Below are 25,705 nucleotides of genomic sequence, written 5' to 3'. Positions count from 1 at the left end.
ATAACTCCAGAGATGGGTGAGTTGACATGGAGGTATGAATCTGATAAAATCACATAATCATATAGTGACTAATAAACAAGGTTCCAGTAGCTTAAAAATGTATAGTTTCATTCACTACTAATCCAAATTGCCACATTGAAAGGGTTTTTTTCTGTAAACGAATGTCTGAGTTTTACATAACATCATCACAAAATATAAATACATCTTCGCGTTGGCTTGTACAACAAAATTTACCTCCGGGGTTACAACATTCTCAATCTAGCTGCCAAAATTCATTAAAAAGCAAGATTAGTTTTTTGGGTAAGAAAATGCCAATGCATAATCAGAAAGCATGATCAGTTTTTGGGTAAGAATCTGGAATCCCGCATGTTGCTAATGCAATTTTATGCAGAAGTGCAGGGAATGTCCTCGCCAGTGAGAATTTGCTCTATCAGAGATGAGGGCGAGGATGGGTGCGGTGGTTTACTCTCTGTGCAGGGTTTTGGAGGTCTATTAGGATGAACTTCATCAACTGTCTTGGTAGGAATTCCAAACTGCACCATGACAAACCATATAAATCAGAGCTCACAATGAAAAAGTAGAAAAGATAAGAAAAATAAATGGGAAAGAAAAAAAAAAGACATTTTCCTATCACTAAATTTCTTTCTCTTTTTCCATGAGGAGCACCAAGATTATTATCTTTTGGAATGTATAGTGTTCATGAAAGAGCAATACTGTTAGTTTAGTATTTCACTAATCATTCACTAAAGGAGAGTTTAATTATAATAACAGCATAAAAAAAAATTAATCCCATAGTTAAAAACTAGCAATTGTTTTTAACAAACTCAAACAAAACTTCAACCAAAAAGAAAAACATACCAGAGAACTTAAGAAAGATTGATGGTTCTTACATTCATATATCAGTAAATATTACTTGGAAAGAATAATGCTCATTCGAATGTTTTGAACTAAATGATCATTTTCATTTATGAAATATTCAAACAACAGTATAGAGGCTCTCTTTGTTCTGTGAGAACATTATTCAGATTCTCTAACTGGTAAAAAGAAAAAAAAAAGTTGTTTTATACTAGTTTCTGATCAAATGGCATTGAAATTTCAGAAAGGATAAACAACGAGCAAGTAGAAAAAGAAAGGCACAAGTTTCAGATCCAAATTTTTTGAAATAACATGAAGCAAAATCTTCAATACAACAAATTATAAATAATAGAAAAAGAAAGAGTTCCCAATATGATCCTCCCTTAGTATAGTGGCATCATTAGGTAAACTTTTATCACAGTTTAGCAATAGACAAAACCTGAGAAGAAAAGAAACCACATCAAAAGAACAATGTTCACTAAAGTTTCCAGGGTTTTTTTTTGTGAATATGGAGTTTACCAAAGGAATCTATTTTATTTTTCAATCACCTTTATCTTCAACTTTAAATTTGATCCATGTTTCCCCCCATTAAAGTGCCTGTCTAGAATTATTACAAAATTATATGTCATGCATTGCTCACAAACCTTGTAACCGCATCCCGCTACACAGGCATGGAAGCATTCCTGCATGCAGAAAAGAAGAATAAAAGTTAGTTGGCATGGAAGACATGAGCAAATGGAAATAATTTTTAATTTGCATGTAAGAAACTGTGAGTTATTATCATGTTTTTACAATTTTCACCCCTTAAATGTTTTTATCAATTGGTAATTAGGTTGAGGTTTCTGTAAGAATGTGAATTTCATGGTCATTTGGTGTTCAATTAAGGTGTGAACATTTTCCTTAACAACAGATTACATGCAATCTTGCCTACCATAAAGTGATTACTTCTACATCTTGTATTAGTAATCAAAATCAAACATGATATTTTGGTTCAGACCTCAGACACTGATGATGAAGAAGAGTTTAACTTCCGAACATTTAACGTATCAATCAGTCAACCATCACAAAAACTACAACAGAAAACAAAACAATGAAAAACATTCAGCACATTCCTTTTCTGGAACCTACATTCAGCACATTCCAAAGGACTAAAATACAGTAGTTTAAGGAGAAAAACCACGGAGTAAGTGTCAGCGCCAGGAGAACGATCAATATAAGCACTCCACTGTTGATCTTTCAAAACTGGATCTTTGTAGCATATTTCATTGCATTCACCCACACCTGAATAAAAAAAACACTATAAATTAGAATCCATGAAACAGAACCATCTTTCTCATAAATATAGAAAATACGAGCAAAAAGTATAGCATCAGTTCGACCAGAAGGAGAGCAACGAAAATCAAACAACAGATTTCAACTCATGAATACATCATCAGATTTCCCAATCTAGAGGTTTGGCAGATTTCAACTCATGGATATATCATCCGATTGCCCAATCTAGAGGTTTGGAATTTTTTGAATGACATGATAATGATATTAATAGAAAAGAAAAAGAATATACAAGAGCCCCTGAAGGAAGAGAAAGAGAAAAAGAAACAACACTAACTGAAGGGAATGGGATTGCTCTGAAACAAACCAACTAAAGGCACCACTCTCAATAGCAAGAGAATCAACAAAGGATTTGGCGACACTTTTGCATGAGATCAGGAAAGATAAAGCAGCAAGCTGATGTCTAGGACCTCCATATGAATCTCATCAAACCTCCAGGGAGGACTGAGTCTCCTTCAATTATTGAAGGACTGGAAAAAGAATCCTTCCAGAGTATGAGATCATGAAGAAGTACCTTTCCTTTGAGTATTAAATGAGGTTATCAACTAGACCAAGATGCTGCAGATAACCCCTTCTGAGCTAGTTTGTCTGCAAAAAAAATTGCAGATCAAAGTACATGGGACCAAGAAAAAGAATCACATTCAGCAATATCAGAGATGCCTTCAGAAATGTGGCTAAATCTCCATGGAGGCTCTTTCTTCTTCATACACCAGCAGACTACATTGTACAGATAACCTTCAGCAGTGGGACAGCCAGAAAAAATTTGTCTGAAAATTCTTAAACCAGTAAGAAGGAGCTAGATTTTTGCCTCATTATTAACAATGTTGACCACTTGAATCCCTCAAGATACCAGCAAATCCACATAGACCCAGACTTCCTTTTGAACAACCATTGATATTTAATTTTAATGGCCCAGTAGGTGGAGCAATCCAATCTTGAATTTCCGTGTCTATAATGAGTAAGATTGACAATATTCCTCCAATTTCTATGTACTACAGCACCAGGAAACTCTTGAAAATCATCCATCAGATGAAGCCATGAAAAAGACACATGCAAAATCTTCCCGATTAAACAATCTACAGAAGAGCATTAATCCATTAACTTTCAATAATTATGCTCCTTCCAAATATACCATGTAATGAAAGATATGCAAGCTCTCCAAATAATTTTCCCCAACTTAAAAAATGGAAGACTAAAATTCTGCCCAATAAATCTGGCATTGATGATGGGAAACAAGAGCTAATTTCAAACTTACTAAGGAAATAACCCATGTGCACAAGGACAAAGAAAAAGCACCTTACTTTCTTCATCAGTTTAATCATTTCAAAGGACCAGAATAGGAGTGTAACATGCAGCTATCATGATCTCGAAGACCACCACCCAAACTGGGAGCACCCCATGTGGCAATGCACATTCTTATCAAAGTTCAACTTGAGCAGATCAACCTGCAGGAAGGGCAGGGTGGGAAAGGTGGGAGGGTACGCCATGAAAGGAAAATCACAGTGCACGAAACAGTGACTAATAACTTTGGTCACATTAAAAAAACTGCATAAAGTGTAGAAGGCTGAAATTCCTCCATGTGTGCCAATAACAGGTGAGAATTCGCCTGTAAACAAGCCAAACAGATCTTTTAACTGTTGCTGGCCCAATAAGTTTTAAAAAGCATGAAGAGCCCGTAACATGATTTGTAGCTTAGTGAACCAATGAGAAAGAAGCCACAAGGAGGGAACCATAACTGTCAATGGCCAAATAATCTTATGATCTCCATGCCCTAATGGTTGTCAAGCAAGTAAGCAATAGACATGTTTCAATGTTTCCTCGTTGATTAAATTCTATGCATTCATTACGAGCCTATTTCTTCAGTACACATCAGGATAGATGCATTTCTTTCAATTTAAAAGATAGAAGGGAACTTTTACGCAAACAGCATATCTTCCAACCAATGATCTTCCCAAGAATAAACTTTTCCACCTAATTTAACCAAGAATCTTCAATGAGTTTAAAAGTATTTCATCCCTTTATAGAGGAATCTCCACACTGTAGAGGCATGAGAGTAGGGCATCAACCAAGAATCCAGATCACTGACATACTTATCTCAAACAATTATTCTCAATGATGCACCTTTTTCATGGCTGAAGTGCCAATTTAATGAGAATAGCTTGGTTTAGAAGGTGGATTTTTATAATACCAATCTTTCTTTGGCATAGACACCTCATCCTAGTTGACAACATGATTTTTGAATTTGCTTGAAAATCCTCTCCGTAGTCAGTTACGCGCACCATGGAGCCAAGTCTAAATGAAATGCTAGCAAGGCAATACAGGAGAGAGAAAACTAATTGGATAAAACACTAAAGTGAGCTTGAACAGAGTTAGCCAACCTAAAAGAGAGAGAATCTTGCCTTTCCATGAGGACAACTGTCATTTAAACTTCTCAAGGATCAGATCTCATACACAGTGAGATGTTCTACCGAAAAATAAAAGAGCTAAGCTAAGACCTTGAGAGTCTTGTCTCATGCAACCAAGAGCGAGAGTCTATGAATGAACAATATCCTAATGAGCATCAATGACAATATGAGATGACTTTGCTAAAATGCCCTGAAATAAACTCAAGAATGACAATAAGAGTCATAATATTGAAAACCTTAAGAAAATTCTCATCTCAAATGCAGATTTTATAGTCTGCAAACTAAAGATAGGTGTCGTAAGATAAGCGGTCTTGCTAGAATCTGATGGCACACGTGCTATAATGCAGCTTTGAAGATGCCGAATAATGCATCACCGAACATTTTAGCAAGGAATAGTGAGGTCACCTTAATGAATACCTCTTGAGCTCTTGATACATCCATTAGCTGCTCCATTAATTAATTCTGAGAAGAAGAAGGTTACAATTTTGGATCCACATCCTCCAACTATACCAAATCCCATTTTGTTCATGACGCTCAGTGACATTTTGCATTTCAACTATAAATATAAGATTCAATGGTGGCACAGACACTGATCAGGTACTCTGTAGGATGTCCATCTACCAGAGATTTTAACATGCCAAGACTCAGAAGTCAACCTAATCAAATCGAAGTCTATGTCAGTTAAAATACCTACCATAACCATGTCAGGCTTCAAGCATTAGGAATTTAGTCTATGTCAGTTAAAACTGTTATGCTTCAGTATCAATAAGATATATGTTCATTTGTAGGAGGTAAAATTAACATCATTAAAAGTAAACTCTACAGTATTGGTGTAGCAGCCCAGATTTTATGAACTTAGTGAAATATCATGATCTCGCTTTAAGAGAACTGATAAAATTTCCATAAAAAAATTAGCCAAAAGACCACATATTACGCTATAGAAGTTAAATATAAGAAAATCCTTACAGTCCTCCCATGTGTCTCCATCGCAATTGCAGCCTTTCTTGCAGAAAACTCTCCCTGCAAGATCCTAATGGATTATTACAAATTCCAACAAAATTTTAAAATCAAACAAGAATAAATAGACAGTCATGCTGCTCACAACAATAATAATGACAATGTCACCAAGAAAAGTATAATAATAAACTACCTCTAGCAAATTCTTTTGAAAAATGATGATTTTCAATACAAAACCAGGAAAACAGGGGGAGAAAAGTAAGGGCTTAAAGGCAAGTAATAAAGAGAGGAAAAAACAGAACAATTCTTATGTTGGAAAATGCAGCCTGAAGAACATTTTAGTCATTTTATTTGGGCAACAATGGTATTTCCAGTCTTCCCGCTCTTCGGATACTACATGAGTCATCGTGTATCTAGCTTATCTTTGTGTATGGGATTATGCACTATTTTCCACGCAACTTAGAAGGAGAGGAGCATTTTTATCTCCTACGCAGGAACCTAAAACGAATCCTATGTACTCTACCATGGAAGATGATATAAAGATAACTTCTACTATATAGATGACTGCATTTATTTAATATACATTCATCCAAAAATATTAAACGCATATATGTTGTGTTGGTAAGCACAAAGTAAATGATATGTATGTTGTGACACACATTATTTAATATGTGCCTGTGTAGACAGAGACTCTAGTTTCAGCTCAATGATTATATAAATGCATGCATGGTTATAGGAGTCAAATAATTTTTATTTTTTTTAAAGGAAGAGTTCAGTCGTTTGCATTTGTCCCAGTCAAAAGATCTTCCAAAACCTGCCAACGCATAAGGCCTTCAACCTCAAGTGTTGGCAATCCAATTCAGCACCAAAACAGTTATTGGAGCCTCTTGGTCGAAGACTTCAATCAAATGGTTAATTCCAGTGTTCTGAACGATAACCATGTGAACTTTCATTTATATCCAGATAAAGTCTAAAGGTTTGTATTGAAGCACGTGACTATATGGATATACCTGAGCATTCTAGCGGCTGCGAATGATACTTAAAAAAAAACAGGCAAAGGCGTAAATAAACAACTAAGCAGCATCGTCTCCCTCCTCTCTAAAATCCCCATCCAGCAGGCGCTTTAAGAAGACAATCCCAAAAAAAATCCCTGTTTGCCTAAAATCCGAAAAATCCTATTTCTAGTTCACATATATCCCCTGGTTTGGGATTAGTAGAAGCTAGATCGATCAATATCCTACATCAATAAATGTTCATCTCATTCAGGAATCCGTAGAAACACTAAAAATCACAACAAGGTGTCTAACTATCTTACATGGGATCTGCAAAAGAGCCGCGTATTTGTTGGTACATTGATTGCCGCACGGGGATGACCATTGCTGGGGAAACATCGATCCGGAACGAAATCACGCACCAAGAAAACACAGCAGAAAGGAAAAAACAAAAATGACAGAAATCAACAAAAACAAATGAAACCCAGCTACAACAGAGATGGAAGAGGAAGAAAGGAGACACGCTGAAACCGGAAGGAAAAGCGAGGGAAAAGAGGACGCATGCTTTCACCGGTAAGAGTATGGCAATTTGGGAAATCTGAGATGAAGAAAAACACAAGCGTCTGCGTAGCGCCTATGGAGATCACGAACGGATGCACGGCCATTTGCGCGCGAATAGGATTTCTCTTTTTCATCTTGGAGATGGTGATCGGCTCTGGACCGTTGATTTTGAAGGCCTACAGCTGCGTGCAATTGGACCACTTTTGTCACAACAATGCTTTCCTTCATATCAAGAATGATCAAAGTTCAAATATTCCACATTAATGATCTTAGAACTACACTTTGAATAATTAACATGTTAATATATATTAAAAAATAAAAAAATAAAATAGAGAAATTACCAAGAAAGAGAGAAACTGATCTATGTCATTATTGATGGCGTGACAACCGCCAACCGAAGCCGAACGATACGAAATCGACTTTTGGGGGAATACTTGGAATTCCCCTCCTCTCTGCTTGCCGTTGCTTCTGCACGTAAAATCTTCGCACCCTTTCTTTCTATTTGACCATTCATCATGAAATTTAGTTTAAATCTGATCTCCTTCCACTCCCTGATCCTCGCGTGGTTGTTCTTTCTCTCCCTAAATGTCGCGTGGTTGATCTACAAGTCGTCTTCGCAGCTAGTTCCAGCAACCTTAAATGAATCTCTCAACGATAGCTCTGTCGCTACTTCCAGGCCTCAGCATCTGTCCAACGGAAGGATAGTGTCTTCTACGCAGCTAGTTCCAAAAAACTTCGATGCATCTCCCATCTATGGCCATATGGCTGCTTTGCAGCATCAGTTCGCGTAAGTACTTTGTTAGATGTGCGTCTGTATGTATTTTGATGTCGTAAAATCGAAAAAAAATTAGATGTGTTAGATGCCTTAGATTTTTATGCAAATTGTTTCTAAGATTTAGTTATCCCAGCTACTTCTTAATTCTGTAGCAATTAAATTTGCATTCTCTTGTCTTATTTTTGTAGATCTCTCTATTTCCCATCTTCATTTATCCTGTTCTTTTATGTGTCAGTCAGGAGGATGCCCTATTTGTGCTGCCGGACGGTAGAATATTATTCCTGGGTAAAGCACCTGGCGGTACTCGCTGGATCTTTTCATCAGGGTCTCCTCTTCATTCTTCTTACCAGGCTTTTTTCGAAAATGATGGTAGTGACATCGGATCAGGAGGCCATGCTTGTGTGAATTTTGATAGTAACATTAAAAATTCATCTGGATTGGGTAAAGAATTTGAAACAAAACCTTATTCGGAAGTCTTCTTAGATGTTGGGGAAGATGGTGGTTTGTATAGGCACAGAAAGCGAAATGGCACATGGGAAAGTGAGGTATGTTTCTATTGGCGATAATTGGAATTGATTTCTTAGTCCTTTAAATTTTCTTACCTAAACTTTTGCCAGTATTTACATCACTCAAGTTCGAAGCAGTCAAATGACTATACTTTCCACACCTTGAGCAATTATTGATCTTATGATCATTTGATACTAGCAAATCTTAGCACATGATAGGGTCTGTGGAACTGGAATGACACAAACACTGGTCAAAGTTGGTCCATGTTCTTCTAGTGATGCCAATGGTTTTAAGGTTAAGGTGATCCTTTGGCTCATAGGGGCTTTTTAGATTGAGATATAAGGTTCCAGAATCACTGAGATGAAGGGGTAAAGGGTGGTTGTAATGTGGGTTTGTAATAAGCATGCAAAAAGAAGGCTCCTAAGCTCATGGTATCAGAGAGGGTGGGAGGGGGAGGGGGATGTGAGGATGGGAAGGTTTCTGGCGTGAAGTATTGGCTTCAAGCCTCACTAGGGTAAGGGAAGTGTGTGCATGTGTAACAACACTCAATTATTTATATATATAAGTCTGTTCTCACTAAATGTCGGACATCTGGGTGTGTTTCTCATTTACATTGTCTTGTTGGTATCAGTATATGTACATGATTCAAACTGTTTATTTGATCATTTCTCCCTCCTGATTTCTTATGGAAAACGACTATGCTATCTGAATTTGGTTGCAAGAAAGTTGTGTCAACAATGTGCCTGTGATTTTTTTGGACCATGAGTTTGGCATGTGGTTGACATAACTTGTTGTTTTTGTTAGAACATTTGGATAGAATGTAAGGTGATCTGAAATTAACTAGTATTCACGGAGTTACATTTTCCTTCTTACGGTTTAGGAGCATAGTTTTATATGCTTTCTAATTTGTTGTTTTTATGTGCTAGAGAATTGCAAATTCAATGGAAGAATATTTTTATACAAACAACCAAAAAGAGTTCAATGAGGGAGTGGTTATCCTCAAGGAGAAGAGAATAACTACTTTTCTGGTTGATGCTAAGACTGGTATGCTTGAATCTCCTTCTGTACAAAGTGCAAAAGATAAGTTAGCCTTGCGAGGTGGACACCATCAAATTTTCATTATAAGAACCGACTTTATTTTGCGAGGTTATCATCTTGGGTGTGAGTTATGGAACTCTACAATTGCTAATGTTGAAGCACCATTTTCACCAGAAATTAAGGTTCTCGTTTCATATTGGCATGGTTGGTCTCCTAAAATTCCAGAAATTTCTGCAAGTCATGATGCTCCAACATATACTTTACCTGATGAAAAAAAATTGGGGAGTAAGGAGAGCACTTTTACTAAAAGAGAGGATGATTTTAAAGATACTGAGAGTTTCCAATTGGAAAGTTATGAAAGATTTAATGGGCAAAATATACCAAGTTCACCTGTAAGAGTTGGCTGGTCTTATCCCATACATTCTACCCTATTTAGTGCTATCGTTCTTGTCCTATCTGTTCTTGTCTTTGTAAAAATTATGCAACAAATGAAATCAGATACACAAAGAAAATCTGATGAGCAATCTAATTTGAGTGAGCACCAGTTTCCTGTTGTTCGAAAGAAGAAGACCCGGAGACGGACCCACAGTAATCATGGTTCCATCATTAATAAGCCTGATAAGCTTGCATTATCAGAGAATGAAGAAAGAAAAACTAATGGCTTTCTTGATTCACAAGAAGACGACAAAAACCTTCTTGTTAGTCTGGTAAAAGGTGACGAATTCGGAGAAGGGCGTTGGGTTGGTAAATTATTCGTGTCAAATGTAGAAATTGCTAAGGGAAGCAATGGCACTATTGTCTTTGAAGGAGTCTATAATCGCCATCGAATTGTTGCAGTCAAGCGTCTCATACTTGCTCACAATGACGTGGCATTTAAAGAGATTGATCATCTTATAATATCTGATAGACATCCAAATATTGTTCGATGGTATGGTGTGGAACAAGATTTAGATTTTGTCTACCTTGCATTGGAGCGTTGCAGCTGCAACTTGAATGACTTTATTCAGCTAAACTTGGAAGTTTCTGTCCATCGACCAGTCACTGATGGTCGTACTTCAAACACTGTGAGTCAGCATAAAGTCAGGTTGAATTCCTTGAATGGGGTTGGCAAAGATATTGAGTTATGGAAAACTAATGGGCGCCCCTCTCCTCTGTTGATGAAACTGATGAGGTTAGTGTGACAAACTTTTACTTGCGGTACTTTTGTCTTCTAGTTACTCTCTTGTAATACTATTTTCAATTGTAGCTAAGATTTTCTTTGTTCTTATGCTACTGTTGTTCATCATGACTATTCAGGTTGATAACTTTCAGCTGCATGACCATATATGTTTATTCTTTTTGAGTTTCTGAAAGGAGACAAATTTTGGACTGTCAATCATAATCGTTGTTTTTCTGCTTTTATTTGGGCCACATTTTATTGCTTTAAAGTGTTGTTTACTTAAGTGTATCTGATGTTTAAGCTTAAATATTTGCACTTAATTTCCCTACCACCTTTGGAAACCTACTCTAAACTGCATAATGAATGTCATTTCTGTAAGATATATATTTTGAAGAATAGTATTTTTAGGCCATATATACTTATTCTGCCCAACTAACATTAAAAAAAGCATAAAATACCCATTAGTCCAATTAGCTTGGGAAACAGTCTCTTAGAGTGTGTTTGCTAATAGCAAATGATGGTAATGGGCAATGAGACTATTTTTCTTTCTCAAAAGATAGCTTGAAAATGGTCAAACAAACTTTTTTCTAATTTAATTTTAACCATGAGAAGGGAGTATTTATTAAAATGAGCCCGTGAGAGAGAATTACAGACTTGAGGCTACAATAGAAACAAAGAGGCTAGGAAACTAATAGAGATTGGGGTGCTCAAATGGGGAGGGAGACACCTCAGTGAGGTGCTGTTGGTTGATCTCTTCCCTAGCAAGTGTCAGATATACTATGAGGGTATGTGGTCATGATACATTAATGTTTTTACAGATACTCTTCAATGTCATCAAAGTATATCCAGAACCATCTTGGCTGGTCTTTGTTCCCGCCAGTGCAACTAACCACAACAACTGAATCACCTTTGATCACTAGGGGAGAAGTGAATCTGTAGACCTTGGAGAAGAGCTCTCTACTCCATCACCACAGTGTTGCACTGATCTAAGGGAGCAGAGAAAACAATGAGGGTTTAAATGGTCTGATTTTTCTTGCTAGATTGGGTGCTCTCTTTATGGATTTTTTGCCTACTATTCCTGTCCAATGCTCTTTTACCACTATCCATTCCTGGTCCATGTTGTTTTTGCTGTCCCTGAACAAGAGTGAAGCCTCAACATCTTCACTAGTTTTGAGCTGATCAGGTACATGATGTACCCCAAAACAGAAATAAAGATTTTTTCAAGCAAAACAAATGAAAGAAGGAACGATGAACCTTCCCTTCCTTGCCGAAATCGCTGAAACCGAACAAGAATACCTCCGAGAGATACGAATCCTTATGTGAATCCAACCGACGCAAGAAAACGATAACTCCACTGACGAAATCGATGTAGAACTCACCGGAAATAGTCGTCAATAACCCTGATATTTGAGAGACCAGTACTCTCCCTGAGCCATGCTCTAAAGACTAAACGACCCGCCCCTTCTCTCCCTTTGTTGTCTCCCTAAATTCCCTCCTGAAACTCTAAAAATTGTAAAATTCCAAAAATGCCCCCCGTCCACCCTTAATCACTATTAATGCCACTAATTATCCTTCAGCTGTTGTTTACTCCATTAAAGTAGCCTAATTTGGGGTCTATCATTACCCCCCGCCCAAACTTTCACCTTGTCCTCAAGGTGAAAAACAGGAAACTGGAGCCTCATTGCCTTCAAATCCTCCCAAGTGGCTTCAAACTCTGGTAGATCCTTCCATTGCACCAAAACCTACAACTGTTGTGGCCCTTTTTTTTTTTTCCGCGCTTCGTATTTTCAGAATAGTAGCAGGTTGTGACATTGCCACTGTGGTACTGCCCAACTCCACAAGAACCCCATATCCCTCATGCTTGATAGTTCACATCATCGCCTTGAGTGAAACCAAAGTTTTGTGCAAGGAGGGATCTCCCTGTAACACCACCGTGTCAGTACCCAATCTAAAGTTTTGTACAAGGAGGGATCTCCCTGTAAAAAATTGGCAACTCTAACTTTCTGGGTCGCACGTCATATCGGCTCTGCCTATTCCGGTCAACCTCGCCACCGTCTCTTACCTGTCTGATACCTCTTTGGATCGAGTTATCGCCCACTGCCGAGTCCAGCCCCTGTCTCGCCGTTGCCGTCCTACTCTGCGCATTCAAATTTCGGTTGAGCTCCTCTTGGGTACACAGGAGTTGCTCAACATGCCCTATCAGCGCCGTCAACCCTTGTTCCATGGCCGGAATCTTCCGGACCTCTTCCTTCATCGAGCTCGCCTCCTCCCTTACTGTGCTAATGATTCCTTCCACCGAATCCACCCTCAAATCCATTATGGTAGTAGCCATGAGGATCGTTTTCACTCTTTTAAAAAAAAATTATTTTATTTTTTACTCTTCTTCACGCTCTATTAAATTTTTTTTTTTTTTTTTTACTCTTCTTCTTCTCTACCAATTGTCGAAGTCGAAACTCACCCTCGACTCCCGGCAAACGACGCTTCCGATATCACCTTTCTGCCGAAATCGTAACAGAACCCACCTTCGAGCAGATGATGCTCCCGAAATCTCTGATATACTTCTGATACAGTAAGCCAATGCGTGCGAATGCAATCGAAATTGAAAAACAAAGACTTCATTTCACTGCCGAACTCCAGAGGCGAACCCAACCTCGGTCTGATACCAGTTGATGTACCCCAAAACAAAAATAAAGATTTTTTCAAGCAAAACAAATGAAAGAAAGAACGACGAACCTTCCCTTCCCTGCCGAAATCGCCAAAACCGAACAAGAATACCTCCGAGAGATACGAATCCTTATGCGAATCCAACTGACGCTAGAAAACGAAAACTCCATTGACGAAATCGATGTAGAACTCGCCGGAAATAGTTGCCGATAACCCTGGTATTCGAGAGACCAGTACTCTCCCTGAGCCACGCTTTGAAGACTAAACGACACGCCCCTTCTCTCCCTCTGCTGTCTCCCTAAATCCCCTCCTGAAACTCTGAAAATTGTAAAATTCCAAAAATGCCCCCCGTCCACCCTTAATCACTGTTAATGCCACTAATTATCCTTCAGCTGTTGTTTACTCCGTTAAAGTAAGTAGCCTAATTTGGGGTCTATCAGTACAGTGTCCCCTTGGTCTTCTTCTTCATTGCGTTTCTTCCGTAACTGGTCTTTCTCTCCTTCTCAGTTGTTCCATCACTGATTTTTCCTTTTCAATTGCTAGCTTGCTATACTATTCTGTCTTTACATCATTCATCTGTCAGGGTTTGTTGCCACATGTCCATATTGCCTTCTTCATCATTTCAAATCCAGAATCTCTCTCTATTGTTTGCTACTTTTTAGTCTTTTAATAGTGGAAGTCAATGTTTCAAAAAAAATCTTTTGATCTGATTGTGGGAGCCAATGTCCCTTGTATAAGAGCATCAAGCATTAGAAATGTAATATGTATTGTCTTAGCTAGGTTTAATTGACTGATTAATAAAGATCTTCCTCTTTCTCCCTTTGGCTCTCTCTCTTTCTCCCTCTCCCTATCACTTTCTCTCTCTTCCCCTCTTTCTCCCCTCTCTCTCCCCCTTTTCCTCTCCAACTTCCTCTAGCACCTCCCTTTACTACTCTTACTCTCCCTCTCCCTCTCCTCCATATGTGATTGGAGACTTAAAGCATAGTTAAATCGAGTTGTTTATTCTTTTTGTTAAGTATTGACCTCTGTGTTTATCCATTCTCTTCTTCAAAATTGTGCTGAAGTGCACTCACTCATGTGATGATGTTATGAAGTTTCTTTTAAGTTTTATTTTATTCTTGTGATGTAGGGATGTTGTTTCTGGACTTGCACATTTACATGATCTTGGGATTATACATCGAGATTTAAAGCCTCATAATGTATTGATAAGCACCGAAGGAACCTTGTGTGCAAAACTTTCAGATATGGGTACAAGCAAACGCCTTTCTGCTGACATGTCTTCATTGGGTAATCATGCCACTGGTAAGGCTATTATCACCTCAAAGTTTCTTTTTATTGTGGAGAAACAGTACCTATGAAATTCTACTCCTTCCTTCTCTCTCCTTTTTATGTGCAACTTACTCATCCACCTTGACTGTTTGGATAATGTTTTCTTTCAGGTTATGGTAGTCCAGGATGGCAGGCACCTGAACAACTCCAAAATGAACGTCAGACCCGTGCTGCAGATCTTTTCAGTTTAGGTTGTGTTCTTTTCTTCTGTATTACAGGAGGCAGGCATCCCTTTGGTGACTATCTTGAACGTGATATAAACATAGTCAAGAACCGTGTGGATTTTTTCTTAGTGGAGCATATTCCTGAAGCTGTAGATCTCTTCTCACAGTTGTTAGATCCAATGCCCAAACAAAGGTAGCCCTTCTTTCTTTTTCTGATTCCATTGGCTATGGAAGTGGTCAAACAAGACTTGCTTACTATAGAATTTATGTATGCTGTTAGGCTGAAGGCAAAGGAGGTATTATCCCACCCGTTATTTTGGAACTCCGAGATACGGCTCTCATTTCTTCGAGATGCTAGTGATAGAGTTGAGTCAGAAGATAAAGAAGGTGATTCCAAAATTCTGAAGGAATTAGAGATTGTTGCACCAGTGATCTTTGGTGGGAGCTGGGGTGATAAGTTGGAAACTAGGTTCATTGATGACCTTGGTCGGTATAGAAAATACAAACCTGGTAGTGTCCGTGATTTGCTCCGGGTCATTCGGAACAAGTTGAGTCATTACAGAGATCTTCAGGCAGATGTCAAGGTTTGCATGCCACTCTCGACTTTATAGTGATCCTTGGGAAGATTGAATATGCTTTCGCTGTTTTTCTTTTTAAATTTTTTTCTGACTGTGGTTTTGGTTGTTTCAGGAACTTCTTGGATCTTTACCTGTGGGATTTGATGGCTACTTCACCATACGGTTCCCTAAACTTTTAATTGAAGTTTATAAAGTTATACACAAATACTGCAAGGAGGAAGAATGTTTCCTAAAATACTTTAATAGTGATTCTAAGGATTTCCACCCTCTATTTGGAGGAGTGTCCTCTGTGGTTTGAAGCTTGTAATTGTTATCACAATGATTTTTAATTGATTTGTATATATGTCTCAATTGTTTATAACTCTAATGTAGACTCACTTGTTTCTCTCAGCTAGATAATGACACCCTAAATCTTTTTCTATTCACTGGAATCTTAAAACTTTTCTGCTGAGAGATTTTATTTTATTTTCTTCTTCTTATTATTTTTTCTGTTGGAATTGTTTGTGGAAATAAATCTATTCCTTTCTGTGCCTGTTCTTGGCTTTGGGATCAAATTAGGCGGTTATAAGTAGTTGCTGCATTGTTACTGAATGGTCCTGAAACCATAGTAGGACGGTTGCATGTGCTGTCTTATGTTTCACAACGAATTATCTTTATGAAATGGCTAGTCTGTTTACAGGACAGAAATTACCTATTTTTACCTGGTTGGAATAGGCTTTGTGAACCCATTTTATGTATGTACTATTCCGTGTGCCAAGGATTGCTTGTTGAGCAATGTCAAAGGGCATGTCTGCTGCTGATGTTCTTCTTTGATATTTCAGTGACAACTAAAGAGATTCTGAACTGTGCAAAGATCTGGTTAAGGAAATTAATGCAAATGCAGAAGACAAAATAGTAACTCTATCAGTTTATGATATCTGGTAGGTGAGTACTGGACCTTAGTCAGCTAACCACTGTTGGCTCTCTTGAAGAATATAAGTAATGGAGTTGTGCTTTCCTTGATCAGGCTTGAGGCCTCCATGGACCCATTTGAGTAGCTGAGACAAAGAGCTTTTGAATACACCATCTACGTATCCTATGTGGATTAGTTCTGATAAGCTCATCTAGTCACTTTTGAAGTTCCTAGAGGACAAATACATCAGTGCAATATTTGTGCTGTGTAAACATTCGATCATCTGTTTGTATTTTCTCAGCCAGACTTAAGTGTTGTGTTATTCTTCTATAAAATGACTTACCTATCATTTTCAAGTTTATTGTTTCTTGCAGACAAAAGAGAGTGGTTGTCAGCCAAGCGTGTTAGGCATGTTTCTGGTCCAGGTTAGTTCTGTATGGTATTCATGGTCACTTCTCTCTCATGTAACACCAACTAATAGCATTTAAGCTGTGTTTGGGGCAACGAAAGGAATATTTCATTGATACTATATGATGCAATAATGATGTTTCACACTTATTTTGCTACTTGTACATATTTAAGCTTTTTTTTTTTTCTTTCATCCAAAAAGCTTTTCTCTTCAAGTGCAATTTTTCCATTCCATTTATTTTTTTCTTCTGTCTGTATTCAGCTTTCAGATACTTTTAGATTTGTAGGGATTGTCTCTGTTTATGGTTTTTTTTCCTTGTTTTGAAGGAGCAAAGAGGTTGCCTTTCGCAAGTTATTTGATATTCTATCATGTATTTCTTCAGTAGACCAAGATCAGAAATTATGAGACATGGAGCCAGGTTTTGATTTGTTCTCTGATTCTTGGTATTATAACTACATCCTGTGATGGTATTTCCATTGACCAAGTTATCCATTCGGCTTTATCCATTTATTTTATACTTCTTTGTTCTGAACTCTCTCTTCATTGGCTTCCTTCTGTTGGGGCTTTTTAACATCTGTCCATGTCATCTGCAGATTGAGAACATTTCTCTGAGGATGCTTGCCATTTGTTATGTCAGTTTGGTAATGTTGCAATATATCTCATCTCTGCCTTCAGGAAAGGAAACTTGACCATGTTTCCAAGTTAAACAGGTCCCTGCCTTGTGGTTTCCCTGTTTACCCTGCGCTTCTTCTACCCATATTTGTCCCAATTGTTTTCAAACTGGCTACATGAATCATTTTCTTCCACTGCAACATGGGGCTAAAACATCGCCATCCCCTTGTTGGATGTCATATCCAGATCCTGATGTAATGTGTTGGAGGAAGCTGGGAAGGACCTACCAGCACACACCCAAGAGTGAGGTTTGGCAAAGGTTGTTGATGCCAAACTGATATTACCTTCTTTTACCGCACTAGGAATTATACAAATACAATGTGAGTCAGCCGCATAACATTGTCGCACTTTATAACTTTTTGAGTAAATCCTGAAAAGAATCATGTTGTTGGAGCTTGAATATTTTGCAAATTGGAAAAATGTGGAATATGTGCTTTGTTCATGCTTTTGATTGAGCCAGTTGTCCAGCTGACTGAGCTTCCTCACTTTGTTCAATTGTAGAATGAAGATGGGATCTCGTCTGCAAAAGTTTATCCAGAGTCTTCCATGGAGTATGTAGACACTGGTCAAAAAACAAAAACAAAGAAAAATACAGAAGATGGTGAATTCATTTGTTAGCTTGGCATTTGTGCTCATTTTGATTGGTAACAAATTCCAATTGGCTTTTATTTTTTCTTGCAAAATGAGGAGTTTGATACATGCAGTGTTTTGTCTGCCTCGGATGTTTCCTCATTGCTAAACTATCGATCACTTTACATGGTATTTACTTATGAGAAACTGATGAATTGGTTTTTTATCTTCTTCTGATTCAATCATCATCATTCATCAGCAAAAAGGATGATACTGAAACACGCTAAAGCTTGCAGGTCTTTTGATGTTTCAAAAGAGCTACTTATTTGTGACAGATGTTTGTTCTGATGCTGCCATTTCTCAATTTCATTCCTCTTAATTTTTCTTTCCGGATCTGTGTAGTGTCAAGAAAGCTTATCTGACTGAAGCATCTTACTTGAGGACCTATCAACTTGTTAAATTTTATGTATTTGATTGCAGCAAACAACTGCTTTATGATAGATGTTTCTTTTTTAAAAGAAAATATCTAGGATGCAGTTGTTTCGGTTCCTTCTCCTGAACTCTATAGTCTATAGACTCACATCCAGTCTTATGTAAGCTATATACGCTAATTCAATGTATATCGACCAATATATGTATATCAATAGTACATAATATGTATTAGTGATTTACCAATATGAGTTCTGTTAAGTTCCATCCAAGGCCTATCCCAAAACGATTAGTCGAAATCTTTTTTCCAACTAATAAACTTGAGATCATTGTATTCACTAATCCATGTAGAATTATTTTTTAATACTCCTTATATGTAGATTTTTTTTTTGTGATTCTACAAGTGGATAATTTAAGAGTAGGCAGTTTAGGTGTAGGTCTTCTTTTGTGGCTCTACAAGTGGATAGTTTAGGTGTAGGTCATCTTTTGTGGTTCTACAAATAAATAGTTTAGGGTCCAAGGCCTATCCCAAAATGACTAGCCAACTTAGGAAATTTCTTTCCTAACTAATAAACTCAAGATCGTTGTACTCACCAATTCACGTGGAATTATTCCTTAACAAGTTCAATTGTGCCTTTTCCAAATTCTAAAACAATGGTTATCACTAGAGATATTCTAAAGACTATTCCATTTATTATTAATTTATTTTATATATGTTATATTAGAATAAAAATAAATTATTTTATATACCATTTATTTACCTATTTATCAATAATAAAATAATAAAAATAATTTTTTAAAAATTTCCAAACCCTATAACAAAATTATAAAGATTATTAACTCGTAAAATCATAGGTACAAAAGATAAATTATAATATTTTTTAAAATGTTAATATATAAAAATCAGTAAAATATTAGAAAAACAACTGATTTATTCTGGTTTTTTATTAAATAAAAATGAACAAAATATTGGGTAATTGATAAACATTGATACTCCACTTGTCGTACTGTGGGAGTGGGTCCCATCTGATGCCAGGATGGACGTAATTCGCTCGTCGGAACGCGACGCCTATCGTAAGAAACCATCGTCGCCCTAAACCATCGTCGCCCACACCTATCACTTCACAAAATTTTCTGTTTTTCATTTTCCCGTTCATCTGTCACACGTTTCATCCAAATTTTCTCCCCGGTCGAGTGGTGATTCCCTGATCTCTCTCTGCTCCTGCTTCCATGGCGGCCGTTCTCGAATCTATTCCGGTTCCCCGCGCCTTCATTCACCGGAATTCTGCCTCGCCGACGGCTTTTGCGTCAGTTGCGTCAGTGCCGACCGGGAGGAAACATGGAGTGGTACTGGAGTCCAGGGGGTTGAGGATCGATTCGCGCTTCCAGAAGATTGCGTTGGCGTCGGCCGTGAGCGCGAGAGTTAGGAATGCTAAGCGCCGTGGAGTCGTTTGTGAAGCGCAGGAAGCTGCAGTTGAAGGTCATTTATATATTTTTTTAATGAGATTCTTTTTTGTGATTTCTCTGGATTTTGCTGTGGATGTCGGAGATCTACCTCGTCTGGAGTTAGTTTGTTGACTGCTGGTACTGTGTCTGATTTTTGTAGTAGATGTGTCTGAAGACTGTTAGGAAATATATCGGTCTCGTACTTCACTTGATTTCTCTCATTTTCACTTGCCTACGGAAAAATCTTTATTTTTATTCCAATTTTGTGCTTTTTTAGGATGTGTTGTTATTTAATGAGCTAGTCGATTTACGACGAAACAGCTCACTGAATAGTTGTCGACCTTTATGAATATTGGAATTGAGAGAGATTAAGCGATTTATTTGCTTTTGGATTTGGCCTTTACTGCCATTTGTATGAAAATTTTAACTTGTGGCTTAAGTGACGAATTTGTTAACTTGGGCGAAGTGTTTAATATTCTGGTCCCTACCTGTCCACCAATTTCTTTTCCTCTCCGTAAGGTATGTCTTGTTTATGAAGTTGAACTGAAGGAGTACTGTATGAACGTTTAAAAGAATCGTTTTTTTGGCTTTGAATCAAGGACTTGTCCTTACAGAGTGTGAGTGTTCTCAGCCGATTCTGTTTTTCTTTTCCGTATGTTGTAATTTAGCTGATATATGAAAGCGTATTAAGTGTCAGTTTTATATTTGAAGAGAATAGTAACTGGTCTTATAAGGTTTGTTCCTTGTTTTGTAAAATAGGGTCGCCTAACCTTTAAAAAAAGGGTGTCATTTGCGAACCTAAAACCTTTTTGGTGCCAACGGGGCAATGTTCCAATTAGGCGGAGGAGCTCTGTTCCAATTAGGAAATTTGATTTTGGTGCTAAGCTAACTTTATTTGCTTATAAAACTTGAAAATTGTATGACCAAAGAATTCTGTAACTGACATACCATTGAGTTGCCCGTAGTTATCCATGAAAATCTCTACTACTGTAGTTATCCATAAAGCGGAGATGGCAACATTGTAACCTCTGTGCTGCCCGATCCACCTCTGTATTTCGCTCTTTTAAGTTAAAATTACTACTTTTGTTATATTGCTTGTAAAAAGCAATGTGAGTGAACTGCCTGAAAATTCCTTTTGTTTGTTTTGTTGGGAACTTTGTGCCTTACCACATTAGACTTTTAGAGATGAATAAACCATATAAGTTAAGCATGCTTGCCTCCTGTACAAGCATGTGGCCAATGTATTCTGCTTCTGGGAAGAATGCATATCTTTCCATAAAATAGCACTATTTTTATGTCCTGATGAGCTGCTGATATTTTTCTATATTTCTGTTTTGTCTTTGTTAAAATCGATTTTTTTCCAAATAATTTTTGAACTTCTTACTCCATTTCATATGGTGTTTCCTCCCTACCTGATATAGTCTTCTCTGCGACCACCTTCCCAAGTCTTTGGCAAAAGTGTGGCAAAGGAAATAAACCAGGTTTTGTTGATATAAGTCCAAATGTTACGAAATTGTCATGCAACGCCTGTACAAATAATCTCATCTTAAGATGCCTATGATAATGAAACTCACTGTACAAAATTCTCATTATGAAAATACCCTTTATTACACTAAGTAGACCTTTCAACAGATAAACTGTCCTCTTATGCTCTTACTCTTTCCTGTCTCTTTTCTCTTTTCATCATTGCATGGCCCTCACAAGGTTAAATCGGGCCTTGAAAAAAGGAGACTGTTGTTTCAAAGAAGGTTCAGGAGAACAACCTTCTTTCCTTCAGCAAAGAAGTTAATCTTTCTTCTTCACTGCTCACCCAGGAATTTGAGAATTGTTTATCTCTAGATGATGAAGATCACCACCATTCCAGCCCTTAAGAGTCAGTCGAGAAACTGACCCTTATGAGTGAGTGGAGAAATTGGTTTTTTATTCTTTTCCATTCTGGCATTTTCACTTGTGTAGAAGGGAGATGTTCACCTTGGGGGGAAGTAACAATAAAAAGGCAATGGATAAAGAGTGCAAGGGATAGGAGAGAGGAGAGATTCAAGAAGAAGAGAAATGAGGTATTAAAACACTTCCTTAATGTGATAAGGGGGGATTCTTTCTCATTAGAGCCCTTTTTTGAAATACAAAATGTAAGTAAGAGTTTCTTTTCTTTGAGATCCCTTATTGTTAGAGAAGAGCCTTGTTTTCTCTCATTTTTGTTCACATGTTTCCTGGCTACCACTTGTTGAAAGTTTGTAGATAGGAGTAAGAGAAAACAGGTTTCAATGATGAAATTTTCAAAGTGTAGAGTTTCTATCAAAGGCTCCTACAAGATTTCCCAATAAAACAAGGCTCTCACAGTAGGCAGTTGTACCTTATATTTCATACAGTGTTTCAACACTGAAGGACTTCTTTCTCTGACATCTCGACTCTTCCCTCACTTTCTCCTTCTCTTTCCATTGTCTTTGTTGAGAATAGTCCCACATGGATTAGTAAGAACAAAGATCTTGAGTTTATTAGTTGGGAAATAGGCTTCCTAAGTTGGCTAGTCATTATGGGATGGGCCTTAGACCCAACTTTACATGGTATCAGAGCAGGTACTCATATGTGGGTCTCCACCCAAATTATCCACATGTAGAGCCACAAAAAAGAGCATGCATGTGAGGGGGAGTGTTAAGAATAGTACCACATGGATTAGTGAGAACAAAGATCTTGAGTTAATTAGTTGGGAAAGAGGCTTCCTAAGTTGGCTAGTCATTATGGGATGGGCTTTGGACCCAACTTTACAGTCTTCTTTTCTCATAATCTCCCTTTGTAGCAATGCTTAGGTTGCTCTCCTACTTATGGAACAATTGGTTTCATTTGGGAGCCCTATTGATGTTTTCAAATCGTTAAGTAAATCTTATTTTGTGTTTATTTTTCTTTGGTTTGCAATGGAATACTTTATTTCGGAGAACACTTTTCCTTGCTCTCCCCATCCATAAGAGAAATCCTGACTCAAAAGCCTCTTAGGATTTAATTAGTAAAAGGATCTCTATGGTAGCAGCAGTTTTTTTGTAGTTAATTAGTAGTCATGACTTTTGTTTGAACAAAGGAAGTGTAGGTTTACCTCTCAATAATGGGAAGTTCATGTCCTAGTAGGAACCTTGATCTAACACTGTTCAGTTATGACTGAGCAAACTAATTTTCTTGAGCAGATGGATTTGGTTATTCTTATTTATAGCCATTAGTCTGCCGGTTGAAATTCCATTCAAGCACGCTATTTCTCCTTGGTCAAACTTTCTACTGTTTTGGCTGGAAATTTGATTATTTTTCATTTTATTTTACTAAAAAATGGAATTAATTTAGTAAAAAACACAGTACCATTCAGAAAAGAAGAAAAACCACATGTAAATGACACTAGCAAAGATCTTTCACCACAGGTTGAGATGCTTCACAGTATGTTTTCTTTGGGTTGGTTTTCTTTGTTTTCTGCTTACACATTCTTTACTAGAAGAAAGTGATATCCTTGTCAGTAATTTGTTTTTATGGAAGAGCTGACATAAATTACATATCAACGCTTGCTTTTCTTGGTTGCAGCAGTGCCTGCAGTTACTGATGCAACGTGGAAGTCCCTTGTTCTTGAGGCTAACCTCCCAGTCCTGGTTGAGTTCTGGGCACCATGGTGTGGGCCTTGCCGTATGATCCACCCTGTCATAGATGAACTGTCGAAGCAGTTTGCAGGGAAGCTGAAATGCTTCAAGGTGAACACTGATGACAGCCCATCAATAGCCACACAGTATGGAATCAGAAGCATCCCAACTGTAATTATCTTCAAAAATGGCGATAAGAAAGATACAATCATTGGTGCAGTGCCCAAGACCACTCTTGTTTCATCCATTGAGAAACTCTTGTAGAGGTGAGCATGGAGCTTTTAACAAGAACGTACCTGTCCCTCAGCTGTTTAAATCTCTTTACACTATTACTGTAAGTTTAGTTCACTAGGCTACCATGAGCATCTTTATAAATTTGTGTACATACATGGTCCCGGAAGTTTTAGTTTCACTGTTGATTTCCTGTAAGACTCACCATGTTTCATATTCTATGCTCCTGTTTAAGCTTTTCATTTTATAATGACACGGCCTTATGATAGCACTCTCCCCTCTGCACCTTCTGCGTTGTCCACTCTTTACATCTTCCAGCTTGCATCCTATTATGCGGGTTGATTTCTACTTGTAGTTCAGATTCACACTGGAGCAAGTATTTGCGATTTGAAGAGTTCCTGTATTGTCTTTCATTGATTGATTGATTTTTTCTCTTTATTCTGGGGTTCATTACAAAGATAAGTTCTACAAGTAGTTTACCCCTCATCTGAACGCCCTTACCACTCAATTAAATCAGGTCTTCTAGGGCAGAAAATACAGCAACATCAACCCTTGATTTAACAAACTAAACCAATGACTAGTTGGTTCCATTAAGATACTGTGGGATGACTCTGAAAATTTTAGCTGGGTGAAGATGAATTCCAATGGATTTCCTGAAGCCAAACCATCAAATATGTGACAAGGCGGGTTTTATTGGACCCAGCCTCTGTGAAATATAGGCCGAGTGAATCTAAGCCAGATTGGTTTTCTTGTGTCCAAAAGCTAGAGTTGGGGCAAGTCTGGCTTGACCTGCTCCCTCTTAAATCCGAATCAATACGAACCAGACCTGTTAAGTCTGACTCGTTGTCCATGTTGTCTCCCTTCATATGGCTTATTATATCATCTCACGTCTCACATTATGAAATGCATACCTCTTATTGCTTTAAAAAGGGAAGTCACCTAATGTTCAATAACGATATTGAAGGCTTTATACTTTCTTGCCAAATGACTTTCCACAATGCATAGCTTGAGACAAAGGGAACATATTATCTTCCATAGACTTGAGTTGTTTAAATGTGACTTTGATTAAGAAATTTAAATTAATGGACATAAACTATAGAGATTGAGATAGAAAGTAAAAAAAACCATTCTACAAAGTAGAAATTTAATCCAATCTAGAAGCATTCTTTTTCTCCCTTCAACTCTTCTGGATAAATTAATTTTCCCATGTAAACCCTAAACCAGTCCAGTTTCTTCTTCCTTCCAAAGGATAAAACCATGGATTCTTTTGACTCTTGAGCTACCTTGAAAGTTTTCCCAAATTTTACTAAATTTTAGCCAATCGCAGACTTGGCCAAATCAAAGTTTTCCATTTAATTCTTCTCCTCCAGAAGCTCCAAGATCCTCGTCCTTGATCCAGCTTCTAAACGTGAATCTCAACATGGCTGAGTCTGACTTCTAGAATCCGAGTCACGATTCCAATACCATAGGTTAAAAAAATCATTTCCGACATTCTGCTCTCACTAAAAGCCGAGTCCAGACTTCGAAGTCGACTTTGTCCATACTCTTTCCTTTCGATTCAGCCATTGAATAAAGTCAAATCGGAGAGGACGGGTTGTTTTGACTCAGAGCTGCCTCGGAAGGAAAAAAATTTCTGCCCAATCACGGACATGGCCAACTCAAAATTCTCCGCGCGCTTGTTTAGCTCTAGAAGATGCAGATTTTCCCAGCTTTTTCCGGCGTTTCATTTTCCGCCGGCGAACCTTTCCATCTAACATGCACCCGGAGGTACTAAAGAGAAGGGAGGATCCCCTCCACCTATCTAACTCTTTTGTGTTTTTCTCAAAGACAATGACAAGGGGTGCTTTCCCTTTGCCTCCTTTTTTGACTACTAAAGAAATGGCAAGCCCCCCCCCCCCCCCCCTAAGAGTTATGCTTAAACTCTAAACTCCAAACCCTTAAACCGATCATGCCCCACAACATGAATGTAACAAAATATCCTTATTATAGAACATATGTCTCTTACAAATAACTAAATATACATTCAAAATAAGGGTATATAGGTAATTTTGATGATTATGTCACCGACGCGATTATTTTAAAACCTAGAAGTATATAAGATAAGATAATAATGTGACAATTAGCTTAGTTTT

At 37.7% G+C, this 25,705-nt stretch overlaps 3 protein-coding genes across 7 annotated transcripts; 2 read left to right on the top strand and 1 right to left on the bottom strand.

The window, feature by feature from the left end:
- Window positions 1-121: 121 nt before the first annotated feature.
- Window positions 122-7,269, bottom strand: LOC137944202 (uncharacterized). Its single transcript, XM_068789781.1, has 5 exons — window positions 6,862-7,269; window positions 5,556-5,609; window positions 2,033-2,136; window positions 1,500-1,538; window positions 122-533 (listed from the first exon to the last, which is right to left on the bottom strand). The coding sequence occupies exons 1-5, from the start codon at window positions 6,935-6,937 to the stop codon at window positions 384-386; spliced, it is 423 nt and encodes a 140-aa protein (XP_068645882.1). The 5' UTR covers window positions 6,938-7,269; the 3' UTR covers window positions 122-383.
- Window positions 7,270-7,493: 224 nt separating this feature from the next.
- Window positions 7,494-18,293, top strand: LOC137944131 (serine/threonine-protein kinase/endoribonuclease IRE1a-like). Of its 4 annotated transcripts, none has more exons than XM_068789671.1 (11): window positions 7,494-7,573; window positions 7,720-7,886; window positions 8,110-8,419; window positions 9,308-10,590; window positions 14,372-14,544; window positions 14,682-14,928; window positions 15,016-15,319; window positions 15,426-16,237; window positions 16,320-16,630; window positions 16,941-17,606; window positions 17,788-18,293. In XM_068789671.1, the coding sequence occupies exons 2-8, from the start codon at window positions 7,861-7,863 to the stop codon at window positions 15,609-15,611; spliced, it is 2,529 nt and encodes an 842-aa protein (XP_068645772.1). In that variant the 5' UTR covers window positions 7,494-7,573; window positions 7,720-7,860; the 3' UTR covers window positions 15,612-16,237; window positions 16,320-16,630; window positions 16,941-17,606; window positions 17,788-18,293. The 4 variants fall into 4 exon arrangements, with proteins under 4 accessions (XP_068645772.1, XP_068645770.1, XP_068645769.1 ...); XM_068789669.1 differs by having other exon boundaries at window positions 7,515-7,886; window positions 16,941-17,057; window positions 17,208-17,606; XM_068789668.1 differs by having other exon boundaries at window positions 7,515-7,886.
- Window positions 18,294-19,383: 1,090 nt separating this feature from the next.
- Window positions 19,384-23,823, top strand: LOC137944045 (uncharacterized). 2 transcript variants are annotated; one of them, XM_068789542.1, is made up of 2 exons: window positions 19,384-19,765; window positions 23,293-23,823. In XM_068789542.1, exons 1-2 carry the CDS (start codon window positions 19,516-19,518, stop codon window positions 23,604-23,606), a joined length of 564 nt encoding a protein of 187 aa, XP_068645643.1. In that variant the 5' UTR covers window positions 19,384-19,515; the 3' UTR covers window positions 23,607-23,823. The 2 variants fall into 2 exon arrangements, with proteins under 2 accessions (XP_068645643.1, XP_068645642.1); XM_068789541.1 differs by having other exon boundaries at window positions 23,290-23,823.
- The last annotated feature ends 1,882 nt before the right edge of the window (window positions 23,824-25,705 follow it).

This window comes from Aristolochia californica, unplaced genomic scaffold, assembly GCF_029961685.1.
Source record: "Aristolochia californica isolate CCGP_79_NKW_82.1479 unplaced genomic scaffold, dmAriCali1.0.hap1 SCAF_11, whole genome shotgun sequence".
NCBI lineage: Eukaryota > Viridiplantae > Streptophyta > Magnoliopsida > Piperales > Aristolochiaceae > Aristolochia > Aristolochia californica.
The sequence above is the reverse complement of the archived record's forward strand: the minus strand, read 5'-3'. Positions and strand labels throughout refer to the sequence as shown.